Source organism: Sapajus apella, unplaced genomic scaffold (assembly GCF_009761245.1).
Source record: "Sapajus apella isolate SASKATOON/1434 unplaced genomic scaffold, GSC_monkey_1.0 scaffold8, whole genome shotgun sequence".
NCBI classification, from domain to species: Eukaryota; Metazoa; Chordata; class Mammalia; order Primates; family Cebidae; genus Sapajus; species Sapajus apella.
This window is the reverse complement of record NW_022436948.1, coordinates 12,764,709-12,781,503: the sequence shown is the minus strand read 5'-3', so window position 1 is coordinate 12,781,503 and position 16,795 is coordinate 12,764,709. Positions and strand designations below refer to the sequence as shown.

At 50.3% G+C, this 16,795-nt stretch overlaps 1 protein-coding gene across 1 annotated transcript; it reads left to right on the top strand.

Moving 5' to 3' along the window:
* The first annotated feature begins 2,735 nt into the window (after positions 1–2,735).
* Positions 2,736–5,338, top strand: OLIG1 (oligodendrocyte transcription factor 1). The gene has a single exon (XM_032276992.1). It carries the CDS (start codon positions 3,210–3,212, stop codon positions 4,005–4,007), a length of 798 nt encoding a protein of 265 aa, XP_032132883.1. The 5' UTR covers positions 2,736–3,209; the 3' UTR covers positions 4,008–5,338.
* Positions 5,339–16,795: the final 11,457 nt, after the last annotated feature.

Genomic DNA, 16,795 nt, shown 5'->3' with positions numbered 1-16,795 from the left:
CCAACCAGCCCCAAATCCCGTGCCCAGGCTAGAGCCGGACGGCCACCCAGAACCCTCTTCTGGGTCCCTCTACCAAGAGACTGAAACACACAGCATGTCCAGTTGATAGCATCCTTGGCTGAGGGAGAGAGAAGTTTTCCAAGAAGGAGGAGATGAGGTGAAACTTAGGTCTAAAGAAAACCCTCAGGGACACCCACAGGAAAGAGGGGTGCTTCTGGGGGCAAAAGCCGCATGTGTGTCTCCATCTCTTTGATTCCTGGGTGCCCCTTCCTGTGGGTGGGAAATGGGGAGGGTACAAGTTAGGCAACTCTGGTCAAGCCTATAGATTTTGTCTCCCCATTCACTTCCTCTTCCTGATGGCAGGGTAAGGCCCTAGGGGCCCCACCTAGGCTGTGGGCAGAGGAGGAAGCTGGAGGGGGAGGTCACTAGGGCCTGCCCCAATCTGGCACCTCAGCTACAGGACAGAAAGTCCTGACAGTGAGAATGGAAACTGCCAAAGAGGCTAGAGCAGGGTTTATGGTGGCAGGATTCTGGGGACATTCTCTTGGGGAACATGGCTGGAACCTACCAACTCATCAATATTGGCATAGTCTAGGCTGGCCCCTCCATCCCTACACCCAGTCCCCAACCTGCCCCATCACACCCCTCTCTTGGGCTTCCTGAAAGTCTGGTTCTGCTGAAGGGAATTCAGGAAGCCAGTCCTTGATGGGGCAGCTCTGCCTGACCTGTCTGAAGGCACAGCAGTCTACGGCCTTCCGGGAGCCTGTTTTATCATGAGCAGCAGGGGATCAAAAAGGCCCAGCTCACAGGGGTCCCATGAGAACCAGGTGTAAAAGTGTCTGTAAAAATGATTTGAAAGCAAGCTGTTTTAACAGAAGGCAAAATGACTAGTGAGGTGTTATACTTAATTGCTTGAAACTTTCAAGGCTATTCTCTTGGTCTGTCTTTCATTCCTGCTTAGTATGGTTCTGCTTAAGAACCAGTCTCCTTCCTGCCAAGGCTTCCCTCTCTCTCTTAAAGTGGGGCCCCCAGCACCATGTCAGGCCAGACTCCTCTGAGAGGTAGGGGATCCTGCTGGGTTCCTTCCCTCTCTATAAAACCGTCAGGAAAATGCTTGGGTTAGAGCATTGTCAGGAGTTTGTGCATTTAAGGATGAGCCTCTGAGCTAACGGAGATTTCAGGCCATCCTTAGAGATGTCCAGGACATACAGTAGGCGTCAAGCGCTGTGCTAGGCTTTGGGAGGATACAGAAATGAAGGGGTGGTCCCTAGCCTAAAACAATCAGAGTCGAATGCAGAGATGGCATCCACAGAACACAGTCTAGGCTATGAAGAAATGTTATCAATTGTTTGCCAAGAGTCAAGAGAGGAGGAAGAGGAGAAACCACCAAGGCTTCCAGAAGAAAGCAAAGTTAGAGCTGAACCTGAGGCCTCGGCAGGATGCTACAGGCAGAGCTAGGGGTCAGAAACAGAGATCAGAGTGAACGCATGTGGCAAATATTGGTGGAAGAAAACCAGAACAAAGCAGCCCTGAAACCAGCAAGCACAGCCACGGGCTCCTAGAGCAGAGATCAGCTCCGCTGGTAGAAATGGACAGGCCCTTCAATTGCATCTCTCTTTTCACACCAAAGAGCCCCAGGGTGAAGGAGGCTCATTTTCCTTCTGTCACACTGTAGCTCAGCACTGTCCTGTAGGATTTTCTGTGATGACGGACATGTTCTGTATCTGTGCTGTTCAGTGGACAGCCACTAGCACCTGTGAGGACTACGAACTTGAAGTAATGTTAGTGCAACTGGAGAATTCAATTTTAACTTAATTTTATTTTCATTCATTTGCATAAATAGGCATATTGGATGGTAGAGGTTTAGATGCCAGAAGGCCCTCTTCCCCAGTACATTGACAAGTTGTAGTAGTAGGCATTGGTGCTGGGGACAGAAAATGTCCATAGCCACCAAGTAATGCTATTTTATTTCCAAAGAAAATGATTCATTCCCACCCTCAATCAATAGGACTATGTAGGTGTTTTGTTTTGTTTCTAATAAGAGGCCAATTTCTGACTGACTTTTGCTTAAGCAAGAGTCAAGTTGCTGATAGATCACCCCCTTTGGGGAGGAGACAAACCCAACCCAAAGGCTCCTTTGTCCCTAAAGACCTTTCAATCAGAGGGATGGGGAAGGATGTTGGGAGTGGCAGGAAGGAACCATCTTAATGCTACTTGTCATTTAGTCCAGAAATGTAGTGATCTGAACCTGCAGGAAATCATATATTTTAAGGAAAGAAAAGCAGCATAATTCACAACAGCCAAAAGCACGCCAAATGGTCATCCACAAATGAATGGATAAACAAAATGTGGTATATCCATATACTGGAATATTATTCAGTCTTGACAAGGAAGAAATTTCTGATACATGCTACAACATGAATAAACCTTGAAGACAATAGGCTAAATGAAAGAAGTCAGTCACTAAAAGACAAGTGCTGTATGATTCTACTTACATGAGGGACCTAGAGTAGAACAAATTCCTGGAGACAGAACAGAAGGGTGAATTCCAGGAGCTGAGGGAGGGGAAGTGGGGAGTTGTTTCCTGGGTGGAGTTTCAGGGCTGCAAGTTGAAAAGGGTTCTGGAGATTGGTTGCACAATAATGTGAACTTAATTTAAATCAATATAATGTGCACACAAACGTATATAACATTACTGAACAGTAGTCTAAAAATAAGATGGTAAATTTTATGTTAAGAATATTAGATCACAGTTTAAAAAAAAAAAAGTATGGGGAAGGTTGTTTTTAAGTAGACAGTTGCTGGAGGAAGGCACGTGAGTTGCAGCCTGGCCAGTGCGACCAGTCCTCCTGGAACAGCCACGCTGCTGGAAAACGCGCCCTTACTCCGCCCGCCTCCGGGCCCTGTCCCGCGCCGCTGGCACAGGCGCTCACAATAACCTCCTAGAGTGGTGCCAGCTGCACCTCCGCGCGGCCCCGGCGCCAGCAGCCAATGAACACGCGGCTGCGCCCGGCCTCACGCCTCCATTGGCTGCGCCCCATCGCCCGCGGCCCCGCAAGTTCCCAAGCTGGGTTTAAAGGGGTCCGGCGCGGGCCAGGGCCCCACCATCGGCTCCCCGCGCGCAGGTCCGCGGGGAGGGGCGGCTTGCAGACCTGCCCACCCCGGGGCGTTCCTGAAGGGCGTCCTCGGCCGCCCCCACCGCCTCCCAGATGTACTATGCGGTTTCCCAGGCGCGCGTGAACGCGGCCCCCGGGACCATGCTGCGGCCACAGCGGCCCGGAGACGTGCAGCTCGGGGCCTCCCTCTACGAGCTGGTGGGCTACAGGCAGCCACCCTCGTCCTCCTCCTCCTCCTCTTCCTCCTCCTCCACGACGGCCCCCCTCCTCCCCAAGGCTGCGCGCGAGAAGCCGGAGGCGCCGGCCGAGCCTTCAGGCACCGGGCCCGGGTCCGGCGCGCACGCGGGCGGCAGCTCCCGGCCGGACGCCAAGGAGGAACAGCAGCAGCAGCTGCGGCGCAAGATCAACAGCCGCGAGCGGAAGCGCATGCAGGACCTGAACCTGGCCATGGACGCGCTGCGCGAGGTCATCTTGCCCTACTCCGCGGCACACTGCCAGGGCGCGCCCGGCCGCAAGCTCTCCAAGATCGCCACGCTGCTGCTCGCCCGCAACTACATCCTGCTGCTGGGCAGCTCGCTGCAGGAGCTGCGCCGAGCCCTGGGCGAGGGCGCCGGGCCCGCCGCGCCGCGCCTGCTGCTGGCCGGGCTGCCCCTGCTCGCCGCCGCACCCGGCTCCGTGCTGCTGGCGCCCGGCGCTGTAGGACCCCCCGACGCGCTGCGCCCCGCCAAGTACCTGTCGCTGGCGCTGGACGAGCCGCCGTGCGGCCAGTTCGCGCTCCCCGGCGGCGGCGCAGGCGGCCCCGGCCTCTGCACCTGCGCCGTCTGCAAGTTTCCGCACCTGGTTCCGGCCAGCCTGGGCTTGGCCGCCGTGCAGGCGCAGTTCTCCAAGTGAGGGCCTGCCCGGGCCTGGGGCGCGACCTCGGCCCGGCCTCCCGCCGCTCAGCTTCTCCGCGCCCCTGCGCCCTGCGTCGGGGAGAGCGAGGCCGAGCAAGGAGAGCATTTCGAACCTTCTAGTCCAGAGGAAGGGACTGTCAGGCACCCACTTCCCCGCCCCCACCCCTGGGAAGCTAAAGCGACCGGAGCGGATGTTCGTTGGCGGGTCTGGGCTGTTTGGGGTTCTGGGTCGGTTCCAGCGGCTTTGGGCAGAAAGCGCTCACTCTCACCCAGCACAGCTCTCTCCGAGTGCCTGGAGTTTCGCGCTTCGCGGGGCCGATGTAGAATTTAGGGCACCGTGCCGTGGTTGGAGCGGCCCGGGTGCGGCGAGAGGCCACCCCTGAGCGCGACCTCCCAGAGCGGAGCACCCTGGCTCCCAGGCGGAAGGGCTGCGCTCTAGCAGCGGCGGGGGCGGAGGGGTGGTTCTTTTCCTTCTCCCCAGCCCGAGGCCACGGGCGCCCTAGTTCTCACCGGCCAGGTCCTATCAAAAGAGACCGCCGCACCTCAAGAGGCAGAGAAAGACCAGTTAGGCGACGCAGACGGTCTGGGACGTGGCAGACGGACAAACCCTCGGCGGCGGGTGGGGGCGAGGACAACGCAGGGTGCCCTGGGTTGGGACCTGGGTCCGCCTTTGTAAACCAGCTGTTTGGAGAGCTGTATCTGAGACTCGCGCAACAGGTATTTTGTAGCGGAGAGCATTCCCTCTTAAATCCTGGGGGCTTCTTGGAAAGGCAACTTAGAACTCACCTTTCGTCTCCCTCTCCCCAAAAGTAGCGTAACCAACATTTGAGCTTGCTTAAAAACGAAAACCAAACCGCCTTGCACGCAGTGTTCCTGAATTACTAAAATAGGTAACCAGGCGTTTCACAGTCGCTGTCCTGTCAAGACCGCTAATTAACGTTCTCATTAAAAGACGCGCAGGAGGACCGGGAACCCCCAACCGCCCGCGGCGCGGCTGATCCCAGCTGCGGTGGCGACCGCGGGAAGGCGCTTTCCGCGGTTCCTTAGCGGGCCGGGCCCTTGACCAGCGCACCCCGCAGGCCTTCCTTCTGGCCGTCTTGCAGTTGAAGAGCTACATACGTGGTCGGTTTCGATTTGTTACAGACGTTAACAAATTCCTTTACCCAAAGTTATGCTATGACCTTTCCACAGTTTGCTTTGATTTTCTATGTTTAAGGTTTTGGTTGTTGGTAGTGGCTGAATTTAACTGGCACTTTATTTTACTTCTAACCTTGTTTCCTGGCGCTGTACAGAATCAACAAAATAAAACATTTAAAGCCTGATGTTTTACATTTTTCGTCTGATTTGTTTGGTAATAAAAAAGTCCTTGTACCCTAGTGGATTTAGAACCTCGGGGTGAAGGTAGGTAGGTGAATGACCGGGATTCCACGTGGGAAAGGCAACTTAGAGCTCGAGATTCACCTTTCCTCTCCCTTTCCCCACAAGTAGCATAACCAACATTTGAGCTTGTTTAAAAACAAAACTTAAACGTGACTTCCTGATTTGTAAAATAATCCAACGAACAGGCAACTGTAGTTCAAGTTCAGGCATCCCTGGGAAATGTGAGGTTTGTAGGTGGGTGGGTAGGTGAGATGGAGAATGGGATAGTGAAGGGAGAGAGGCAATTCCAGGAATTCATTCTTTGCCAAGCTTTAGGCACTAAAGCTTGAAAAGTCTCTTTCAACTACAACTTCACCCCCTGGAAAATGGGTTAAGCAATACCTTTACCATAAAATTATAGCTCAACCTCTTTCCGAGAAATGCACATTTTCTGTATCCGTGGACGGAGGCTTAATACCACACAGGTATGAGCTTCCTCCTGCTGCAGTCCCCTACCCCCTACCATTTAAATCGGGTTGGAATTGTCTCCTGCAATGATGACATTGAATGCCACTCAATTCTCCTAAGAGGTGAAGAAAGCTTTTTTGTCTGTTTGGTGCCCTTAAGAAGAATTTGGAAGGCAGACCTGCTCACATGCAATATTAAAACACTGCATCATTATTAATGAAATCCAACAACTGTTTAATGTAGGGGAGTAGTAGAGAACTAGTGTCCCCTTTAACTTGAGGAAAATAATGAAAGCAAACCCAGAGATGATTTACTCAGTTTTATCCATGTTGGCTTATCTGAGGCAAATATATGTTTAGAGAAAATGAGTACTCACTTTGGAGGTGGGGGAAGGAGGTGGCAGAGGCTGGAGGGATGGCATTGCCAGGCTACCAGGCTATGTCTATTTCCTTAAGGAGAAGTCAGGAGATGGCATGGCAGAAGGTGCTCTATGCACCAACTCATTCCAAAAGAGGATTTCTCAGGCTTCCTAGACTCTGCTGCTAGCAAAGTCACCAGCTTTTATAAAAGTGGCTTTGAATCATGACCTTCTATTTATTCGGTGCCTGTCTTTGTTTACTTTATATCTTGGCAAGGGTCAGGGGGGAAAAGTGAAAGTCAATGAAATCAAAAGCAAACCAGGTTCTCCTTGAAACAAAAATACTTGTAAGAGACTAGAAATAAATGATTTCTCCCACAGTCTCAATGCCATCACCTAGATGCCACTCTCATTCCAAACACCGTCTTTAAAAGGAGCACGAAGCTACAGGGCAGAAAATGGGTCTGCCTGTCTTTACTTGTAAATGGGAAGAAGCCACCCATGCCTTATAAGAAAGATAACACTATACGTGTGTGATTTTTTTTTTTATTTAACTGAGAAAATTACAGCCTATCATGCTTTTCAGAAGGGCCAAAGGCTATAAATAAATTTAAGCTGTTTCAGGTGCCATCAAAATACTTATCTGCCTGCATGTAGTGTGTTTTTGGCCATTGTGCCAAGCAAGATTCACAGACTTGCTCCATATAAGGAGTTTATATTCTAAAAAATAGTACCAGCAGGCACTGAAGAGTCCTGCAGGAGGAAACGGATAAAAGGTCATTAAATACAGTGTCCACAATGCAAAGTCAGACCGTTCAACCTCTGTCTATAGCAGGGCAGTGCATTCTGCATGCACAGGGTTGAAGCTTAGACATGTGTGTTCTAGAGCATGGAGCTGCTTTTAGAAATCTTCAGGGCTATGTCACACCAGCAAAGGAGCTCGCTAAACTGCCCACCTGACTTGGCTTTAGCTGGCGTGGGCTTTGTGCAGAAGGAAACAAGTGTAAACTGGTCTTTGAAGGGGTTGGGACAGTTGGGAGGGTCTTGGTAAAGTTCCTGGAGAAAGACACTCTAAGACCTCAGAAGCAAAATGAGAAGGAACCCTTGGCTCACTGCCAAAAAAGTTCCCTGCATCCAGCCAGCCACTGAAGTGAGGTCCCAGCAATTGGAGTAAACAGAACCTAATGGGAAAATACACAAGGTCCTGAGAAATTACGTTGTTATATCTATTGGAGTCCAGGTGAGCAATCGGTAAACAGAGAGCAGATTAAATACACGATGGGGATTTGCCTGGCCCTCAGTGATGGTCTATTTACAGGTTTTCTCTAAGGGAAACTGATGAAACCCGGCATAAAAATGTAACCTTGTGAAATATACAGCTTAGAGGGTAGGTGGCTCCTTCAAGGAAGAGGCTCCTTTCCAATCATGGACAATATTTCCATTTACTAAAGTTCAGATGATGAACAACAGCTTCCATGCTGCCCTCTCCTTTAAGGTGTTTGGTCTTTGCTGAATGCCCAGGTGTGCGGGTGAGGCTGGGTACAAGACAGCCTCAGCCTGCTAGCTAGACCCCCCTCGGGCCTCCTGTGGCATTGAGGAATCCAGCCAGAAAAAAGGTGTAGCGGGGTGGGGGCTTTTCCTTCTGCTATGGAAGGGTACCTGATGAACTAGCCAAGTGCAAGGTGATGGCTGGGAAGAGTCTTTCAGTTGATGGTTTTGCTCCCTGGGCATACAGCGCATTGACTGGGGAAGTATATTTCCCTCAGAAGGTATTTTCCTGCCTCCTCACTTCCCCACCCCTCTTCTGCACACACAATAAATATTCAGTAAGAAGATTACCACATTCACTGAAGTAGGTTCACCAAGCAATGGGGTGAAAAATGCCATGTTTTTCAAAAACATGAATTCACTTTTATCCAGCAGAGATTAGTTGTGGGGAAAGGCATTAGAAATACTGTTTCCAGGTAAGATCCGGTTAAGGTGCTAAACTAGGGTACCAAGATAGTCCTCAAAACCCACACACAAACTAGTCTCGTTATTTATGAAGACATCAGAAAATCACTCTCAAAGCAGTTCCCATTCTGTCATTTTTTTTTTTTTTTTTTTTTGTGAGACGGAGTTTCGCTCATGTTACCCAGGCTGGAGTGCAATGGCGCGATCTCGGCTCACCACAACCTCCGCCTCCTGGGTTCAGGCAATTCTCCTGCCTCAGCCTCCTGAGTAGCTGGGATTACAGACACGCGCCACCATGCCCAGCTAATTTTTTGTAGTTTTAGTAGAGACGGGGTTTCACCATGTTGACCAGGATGGTCTCGATCTCTTGACCTTGTGATCCACCCGCCTCGGCCTCCCAAAGTGCTGGGATTACAGGCTTGAGCCACCGCGCCCGGCCCCCTATTCTGTCATTTTTAACTAAGCCCAGCAAAAAAGCTGGAATGCCTGGAAAGAAATCAAGCCGCATTCTTTCTGCTCACACGGGATTAGGAGCTCTCTGCAAACCTTCCCCCTTCCCTCCTGCCGCTGTTGACAGGCCAGGCAAGCTCTGAGCTCAGGACAAGCAGCTGAATATTCCAAGTCCTTAAACACTACAGGCTGCACAACACTTGCTGGGGTGAGAGGGGCAGGGGAATGCCTCGACTGAAAGCAAAAAGAACGTGTTTCACATCCACGCTCAGCCTTCCATGGTGACCAGAGAGGACAGAGCACACAGGTAGGCCACGACCTGGGACAAAGACCGCAGGTCCCAAATTGTATCTTAGTATCACGAATGCTGTCAGGCAAGGGCACTTGCAAATTATCCACTCTGTCTTCTTTCTACTGCATAAGGCCCAGGAGGGTCAGAAGCCACAATCAAAGCCATACAAGGTGGCTGGAGGTAGCAATGCCAGGGACTAGTGCCTGCTTTGGGGAAGCACAGGCTGCTTCCTTGGTCTGTCCTGGGGAGACAGGGAATGGGAATCATGACAGGTCTCCACCCAGAGCTGAGCATGTTCTTCTGTCCCCTGGAAAATCTCAGTGCTCTGGTCTCTTCCAGCCTCTCGGCTCAGCCTGTGGTCTGCCCTGCCGGTGGCATCCAGGACAGATAGATAGGCTCAGGGCCAATCCCTTACTGGCTGACCAGGCTGCCATTGAGTCACCTGAACTTTCTAGGCAGCCTCGTCCCCTGGCCCCAAGAGAGGCCCAGATTGGTAACAGGGAGTGGCAGAGGCAAGGCAACCCCTGTGAGAGATCCTTTGATGATTACAGGTTTGTCATTAGGGTTTCAGAATGTGAGGACGCAGATGGCTGACAGACAAGGGCAGCAGGGCACGAGGGAAAACGGCTTCTGAGGACACAGCTCCAGAGACTTTCTCCTCCGTGGCTGCCTTGCAGTGTTTTCATGTGGATGCTGGACATTCTGACCCTGCTGGAACGTGTGTCCACATCATCGGCATCTTTTTGCTGAGTGTTTTTCATGGACACAAGTGATTCTCCAACAGGCCCCTCTGCAGTGGTGGCCTGGGGTAGAGGACAGGTACCCCTGACAGCAGGCTCTGCACCTTCAGCACCAGCCGAAGGTAACGGGGCCCAGGAAACAGGCTCCCAGCACTGGGATTCCATAAGGGCTGTTGCATCCCAGAAGCTTCTAAGGAATGTGGGTAACTCCTTAGAGATTGCCAAAGCCATACAACCACAAGAGCAGATGAGAAGACTCATCTGTGTGGTTAAAAAGGAAGGAAGGAAGGAAGAAAAAGGAAAGAAAGAAAGAAGGAAAAGAAAGGCCAACTCACCTGGGGGCAAGCAGGTGGGAAAGAGAAACTACTCACTGCAGAAACAGCAGAGCAGTACTACTAGAAATACATGGAGCTGGTGATGATAGGAGCTCATTGTATTGTTGGGCACCAAGCAGGGGTGTAAGCATTTTACATGCATGACTTCATTTTGTAGGCACAAGCATCATCCCCATTTTACAGACGAGAAAACAGAAACAGAGACAGAAGAAGCTGAGGCCAGTTCAGGGAAATCATAGCAGCCAGACACAGGAAGAAATTGGCTCTGTCTAGAAGAAAGGGAGCCCCCGAGGGTTGTCCTCTCTGTCATTGCTGTAATGTGAAAAGGCGTTATTTTCCTTCCTCCCCCTTTTGCTCTTGGGGCAAGGCTGGGGCACCCCACCTGTACCGCAGTCCCCACCCCACATCTGGCTGTGGCTGCTTCTGTTCACTGCATGTCTGACCAATGCGTGACCCAGGCATCAGCATGCCGGCACTCAGTGGGGAGACTCACCACTCCCTGCCTCCCCTTTCTGAAGCCAAAACACCCTGAGACCATGGGGTCGCTCTTTTAGGTCATTTCGCTTTTAGCTTTCCTTTTTTCTCAGTTTCACTTTTTCATTTTTTTTTCTGATTTTGATTTCCGACACTTCCAGACCTAGTGGAGCCTGACCTAAGTGTGTGAGTAGTGAGATGTCAGGGATTGCGGCAACAAACTAGGAAGTGTCCTCGCCCTTATATTCTCCATTCTCATTCTTGGGGCAGAAGGGGGACTTCACGCAACCCAAACCCTTCAAGACATACATGTCCCTCATCCCAGTCACCACTGAGTGTTCAGGCAAGGAAATAAAAACCCTAAACTCCTCAGACAGTGGTCATTAGGTGTCATTCTGTTCAAATCTTTAAAAATAGTTTGAGCAGATGAAGAGTCAGTATAGAAAGCTTGGAAGTGATTTGATAGCATTTTATCTACCCAGAGGACCAATCAAAGAGAGCATTTGTAACAAACAAAATTAGCCAGGCATGGTGGTAGGTGCCTGTAATCCCAGCTACTCAGGAGGCTGAGACAGGAGAATCGCTTGAACCCAGGAGGTGGAGGTTGCAGTGAGCCAAGATTGCACCTGCACTCCAGCCTGGACAACAAAGAGCAAAACTCCATCTCAAAAAAAAAAAAAAAAAAGACAACTTCTGAATTCACTTATGACCATGGTCTCCATGGTTCTAGGGCCTGCCAGGGCATCAGAGATGCCTTTTGTATTTTATATTCGCACGGACCCACTGCAACTCAGATGGAGGGGTGGTGTCTTCGAACCATGAACTGCCCCAGGGAGGCTGTGGGGGAGGGCGTGCAGGGCTGGCTGGTGTGGCAGACCTGGCCACAGGAGATGGGAGAGAGGGATGCTCCACCCTCCCCGTCCCATCCTCCGCTCCCAAGAACCCTACTGTATCCAAACACAATCAGGCACCAATCTCCTCCCTCCTCCTGGTCATCTCTTCCCTTTAAGGTCCCGGCTGTGTGTTGCCTGGTTTGGTTGCACCTCCAGTTGGTCACTCCACTCCACGGCTGTGTGACCTCAGTAGGCTCCTTGAGCTCGGTCTCCTCCTCTGTAAGGTCAGGGTAATAACAGGACCCACCTCCCTGGGCGCTAAATGAGGCATGGTATAAACAGTTAAGCACAGTGGCTATTGCACTTGCTGATGCTTTTCCTGTTGCCACTGATAGAATTTTTTCCGTTGGCTGGAAATTGATTATTTCCATGGTGATGTGTACTGTGACAGCTGCTTTCAAGAGCACCAGTGTGAGGCTGGGGCATGGTGGCTCATGCCTGTAATCTCAGCACTTTGGGAGGCTGAGGGGGGAGGATGGCTTCAGCCCAGGAGTTCAAGACCAGCCTGGGCAATATGGCAAAACCCCATCTCTACAAAAAATAGTGGTGTGGTGTTCTGTGGCTGTAGTTCCAGCTACTGGGGAGGCTGAGTTGGGAGAATCGCCCGAGTCCAGGAAACTGAGGCCGCAGTAAACTGTGATCACGCCACTGCATTCTGGCCTGGCAACAGAGTAAGGCTCTGTCATAAGAAAGAAAGAAAAAGGAAGGAAAGAAGGAAGGAGGGAAGTGTATGCTCAGTCATTCCCATTTCTTGCAAGCCATTAACAGGGCCCATGGCAGCATCCAATGGTACCAAGTGAGAATGCATTTGGAAAGAGCAGAGCTGCCTTCTAAACTCCTCAGCTCCCTCCAGCTCTGACTGGACCACCACAGTGTTTCTCAAGGGGCTTCTCTGAGGGAGCCCCATGGCAGGCAGCATCCTTCCAAGCTTGGGGTCAGAGCCCTGCCAGGTCCTCTTGCTGTGATCTGTCTCACACCCACATGGAAGCCAAAATGCTTCTCCAAGGGAGCTGGGGGGCAGCACCAGGACCTTCCTTGTCCTCACGCTTGACCAGCAGACAATGGGTTCTTCAGAAGCCACAGTGTTTCAGCTGTTTTGGCCATAGAGGCCACAAGCTGACTGCATGTCATTCTCCACCAGCAGAGCGTCACCTCGGGGTAGCTCCAAACAGTATCAACTGGTTTGTGGCGAGTGGATAAACACCAGGCTGGGTGAATGAAGTCACCGGCTGAGTCATCCTCTGCACATGGGGGCTGAATGGGGCTCAGTCAGGCCCAGGGGAGCCTCCCCGGCAAGGTGCTGGGGGCCGGGATCTCCCTACCAGCAAGGCTGGGGTCCGTCCTCAGTAGTCATTCCTTTGGCCAACACTTATTGAGCACCCACCTACTAGGTGTTGGCACGAGTGAATGATTAATAAGCAAGAGATTATTTCTCAAAATAGACTTTGTGATCATCTAAATTCAGGGCATGTTATCCAAAGCAGGTTTTCAGCCTATGTTTTCCACACAGAAACACCCATTAAAATAAAAAAGAAGGAAGAAAAAGAGGGAGGGAGGAAGAAGGGGTGGAAGGAAGGAAGGAAGGAGGGAAGGAAGGAAGGAAGAGAGGGAGGGAGGGAGGGAGGGAGGAAGGGAGAAAGGAAGGGGGAAGGAGGGGAGAAGGGGGGGAAGAAAGGGGAGGAAGGGAGGAAGGGAGGGAGGGAGGGAGGAAGGAAGGGAGAGAGGAAGGGAAGAGAAGGAAGGAAAGGAAGGGAAACCAAGATCTTATTAATGTTAAGGTTTTAAATAGTAACTATGTGTTAAATAATAACTATGTTTAAATAGTAACTATGTTTCAAACTCATTAATTAATTTGCCATTTCAAACTGGTCAATAAGACAGAATCAGAAAAATATTCTGATTAATTAAGTTTGTCTCCCAAAGTAAAATACAATAGTTAGATTAGAATTGCTTTTTGCTACTTGGGTCTTAGGAAGAAAGTGGGCCTTGAGAAGCAGACAGGGCCAGGATTAGGTAAGTGAGGTACTTTCTTTGGGCACAAAATTGAAGGGGGCACCAAAAACTCAGCTATCATAATATAGAATATTTTAATGCAATTTTTTAAAGGCTGGGTATGGTGGCTCACGCCTGTAATCCCAGTACTTTGGGAGGCTAAGGCGGGTGGGTCAACTGAGGTCAGGAGTTTAAGACCAGTCTGGCCACACGGTGAAACCCCATTCCTACTAAAAATAACAAAAATTAGCCAGGTGTGGTGGCGGGGACCTGTAGTCTCAGCTACTCAGGAGGCTAAGGCACGAGAATCTCTTGAACCTGGGAGGTGGAGGTTGCAATGAGCTGAGACGGCACCACGGCGCTTCCAGCCTGGGCAACAGAGTGAGATTTGGTCTCAATTTAAAAATGTACATATATATAATCAAAATTGATGCAAAAATTCATGATGAACAAAACATAAAATGTTTAAATACAGACAGCAGCAGTGCTACCACATTTCTCAGATTCCAACAGCAAGACCCGTGTTCCCCCACCCCCAGTTTCCCACAGCCGCCCCACTTCCCTGCCCGCCCTTGGCCAGTTGGGGGAAAAGCTGACATTAGCTCACAGAAATGACAGGCAGGCCCTGGGCGAATTCAAATCTCCACAGACATCGTCTCTGCGGGCTGATTCCAGGACAGCGTGACTGGGAGTCACAGGAGTGGCGCTGTGTCTTGGTGGAAAGCCCTGGCATCAGGAGGTCTCTGCCATCAAATCCCTGCTCCCCCCTTCCCAGCTTCCTTATCTTGTGCTTTAGGCTCTATAAGCCTTGACATCTTCATCTGTGAAGTGGGCATGATAATGTGTGGATCTCATGGGATTCCAGGAGGCGCACAGGGCTCAGCAGAGCTCCTGGAACTGTTGTCACTGAAGATGTGTCCATGGGCAAAGCCCACCTCCCCCGCTCTGGGTTGGAGCTGCATTGCCTCTGTTGAGGAATGACTCCCATTCCATTCAGCTGTTTACTGGGAGACCAGTGGGGCAGCCCCTCGTGAGGAATGCAGGATCTGTGATACCACATGTGTGAGTTTGTTTTTCTGTAAGGGAATCTTGAGAAATAGTAATAGCAGTAGCAGCATCAATAACAGGGTGTAGCACTTTTACTGAGCATTTTCTTCCTATGAAGTCTTCAAACTTTGTTGCATTAATAGGCATCAAAATTGAAACAAATTTATAAAGTCAGTCTTGAATCTTATTTGCTGAGGTCTCCATTTTAAAGAATCTGGAATACTCAGATTTCTCTTGGCTGTCAGAAGGTGGGGGAGGTTTAGGGGGTGGTCGCAAGATGATATAAAAATCACGAGTCCTTTTTTTTTCTTTTTTTTTTTTTTGCAAAACAAAATATGGGGCTCCCTCCAGTCCCTGAACAATGATCTCGATCCCATCTATAAGGGTGATCATCGAAGCTCCTTCCTGATGTGGGAGCCTGTATTCGGGGAATTACCCTGGGAATATCCGGGTTCAGCCCGGAATCGCTTGAACACTTCCCGGGGGGCGGGGGATCCACAATGCCAGTCTCAGACACTCTTTGATGATGCTATTTTTTCCTCTCAAATTACATCATTTCTAGTCATTTCCCATAGGTTTTCTAGGTTTAAAAAGGAGAAAAAGGAGGAAATTTGGAGGCCATGAGGACATAGTGTCCATTTTCTAATTTTTATTTTTCAGCAATCTCCCTTTTAACCTGAGAGCCCAATGCTCCTGTCTTACCTGGAGACTTACAGAGGCCACAGAGACAAGGCCTGAAAATAAATCGCTTCAGTTTGTATGGGCAGCTCCGGTAGGAGAGATACCTCCTCTTTAAAACCCAGTGGGCCTCAAACTTCTTCGCTTGTGTCCTAAAGTTGGCACAGCACTCACAGTTGGCCAGTGGGTCTGCACAGTAATCCCATAAACACACGCATGTTTATCTAAAAGACTGATCACCTTCCTCCGGCCAGCTGTGGCAGGAGCTCTCGTGGTGGCTCTCTGCAAGGTCACAGTGAGAAGCGGCCTGCCAGGAGACTTTCTGATTCCATCATGAACTGTCACATGGGGTTCCAGCCGCACAACCCCTAAGAGACCACCCCAGGCTCCCTGTGGCCCCAGGGACAGTTTCCTTTAGGGAAGCAGATATTATTTATATCATCAAAGCAGACTAGATTGTGCAATGTCATTTCAATGGCATAAACAGACTCATGATAGCACAAGGTTATTTGTTCAAAATAATCCTCCAGTTCAATAGAAGTGAAGGGTTTTGTCCGTGTGTCTTGTTAGGCTGCTTGGCTGAAATATGTGGCTAATGCAGACACCTAGCTGGCTTCTCCATCTTCCACCAGGAGCTGGGGAGCCTCTCAAAAAAGTAGACATACTACCTGTATTAGCCAGGCTTCTCTAGAGGCGCAGGACTAATAGGATAGATGGATATATGAAGGGGAGTTTATTAAGAAGAATTGACTCACAAGATCACAAGGTGAGGTCCCACAATAGGCCATCTGCAAGCTGAGGGGAAGGAAGCCAATCCAAGTCCCAAAACCTTAAAACTAGGGAAGCTGACAGTGCAGCCTTCAATCTGTGGCCGAAGTCCCAGAGCCCCAGCAAACCGCTGGTGTAAGCCCAAGAGTCCAAAAGCTGAAGAACATGGAGTCCAGCATTTGAGGGCAGGAAGTATCCAGCACGGGAGAAAGATGAAGTCCAGAAGACTCAGCAAGTCAGGTCCTTCCACCTTCTCCTCCTCCTTTATTCTAGTCTCGCTGGCAGCTGATTAGATGGTGCCCACCTAGAGTGCGGGTGGGTCTGCCTCTCCCAGTCCACTGACTCAAATGGCATCTCCTTTGACAAAAGCCTCACAGGCAAGCCCAGAACAATACTTCGCATCCTTTAATCGAATCAAGTTGACACTCAGTATTAACCATCACACTACCCAATACATGTGTTGCATTCTGCTAAGTGCTTTTTTTTTTTCTTTCTTTCTTTCTTTCTTTTTTTTTAAAGATAGGGTCTCGATCTATTGCCCAGTCTGGAGTGCAGTGGTGGGATCTCGGCTCACTACAACCTCCGCCTCCCATGTTCAAGCAATTCTTCTACCTCAGCCTCCCAAGTAGCTGGGACTACAGGTGCACGCCACCACACCCTGCTAATTTTTGTATTTTTAGTAGAAACAGGGTTTCACCATGTTGGCCAGGATGGTTTTGATTTCTTGACCTCATGAGCCACCCGCCTCGGCCTCCCAAAGTGCTGGGATTACAGGCGTGAGCCACTGCACCTGGCCCCAGTTTTTGTTTTTTGTTTTGTTTTGTTTGTTCGTTTGTTTGTTTTCTGAGGCTCTTGAAAAATGCCACTCAGGAAAGGCACCAATGGGATAACCTCTATCTAACCCGTGAATCCCACCTTTGAGGATCTTTCCTGAGGAAACAATAAGGTGTGTTACCTAGTTACACCCTTTGTAATAGGA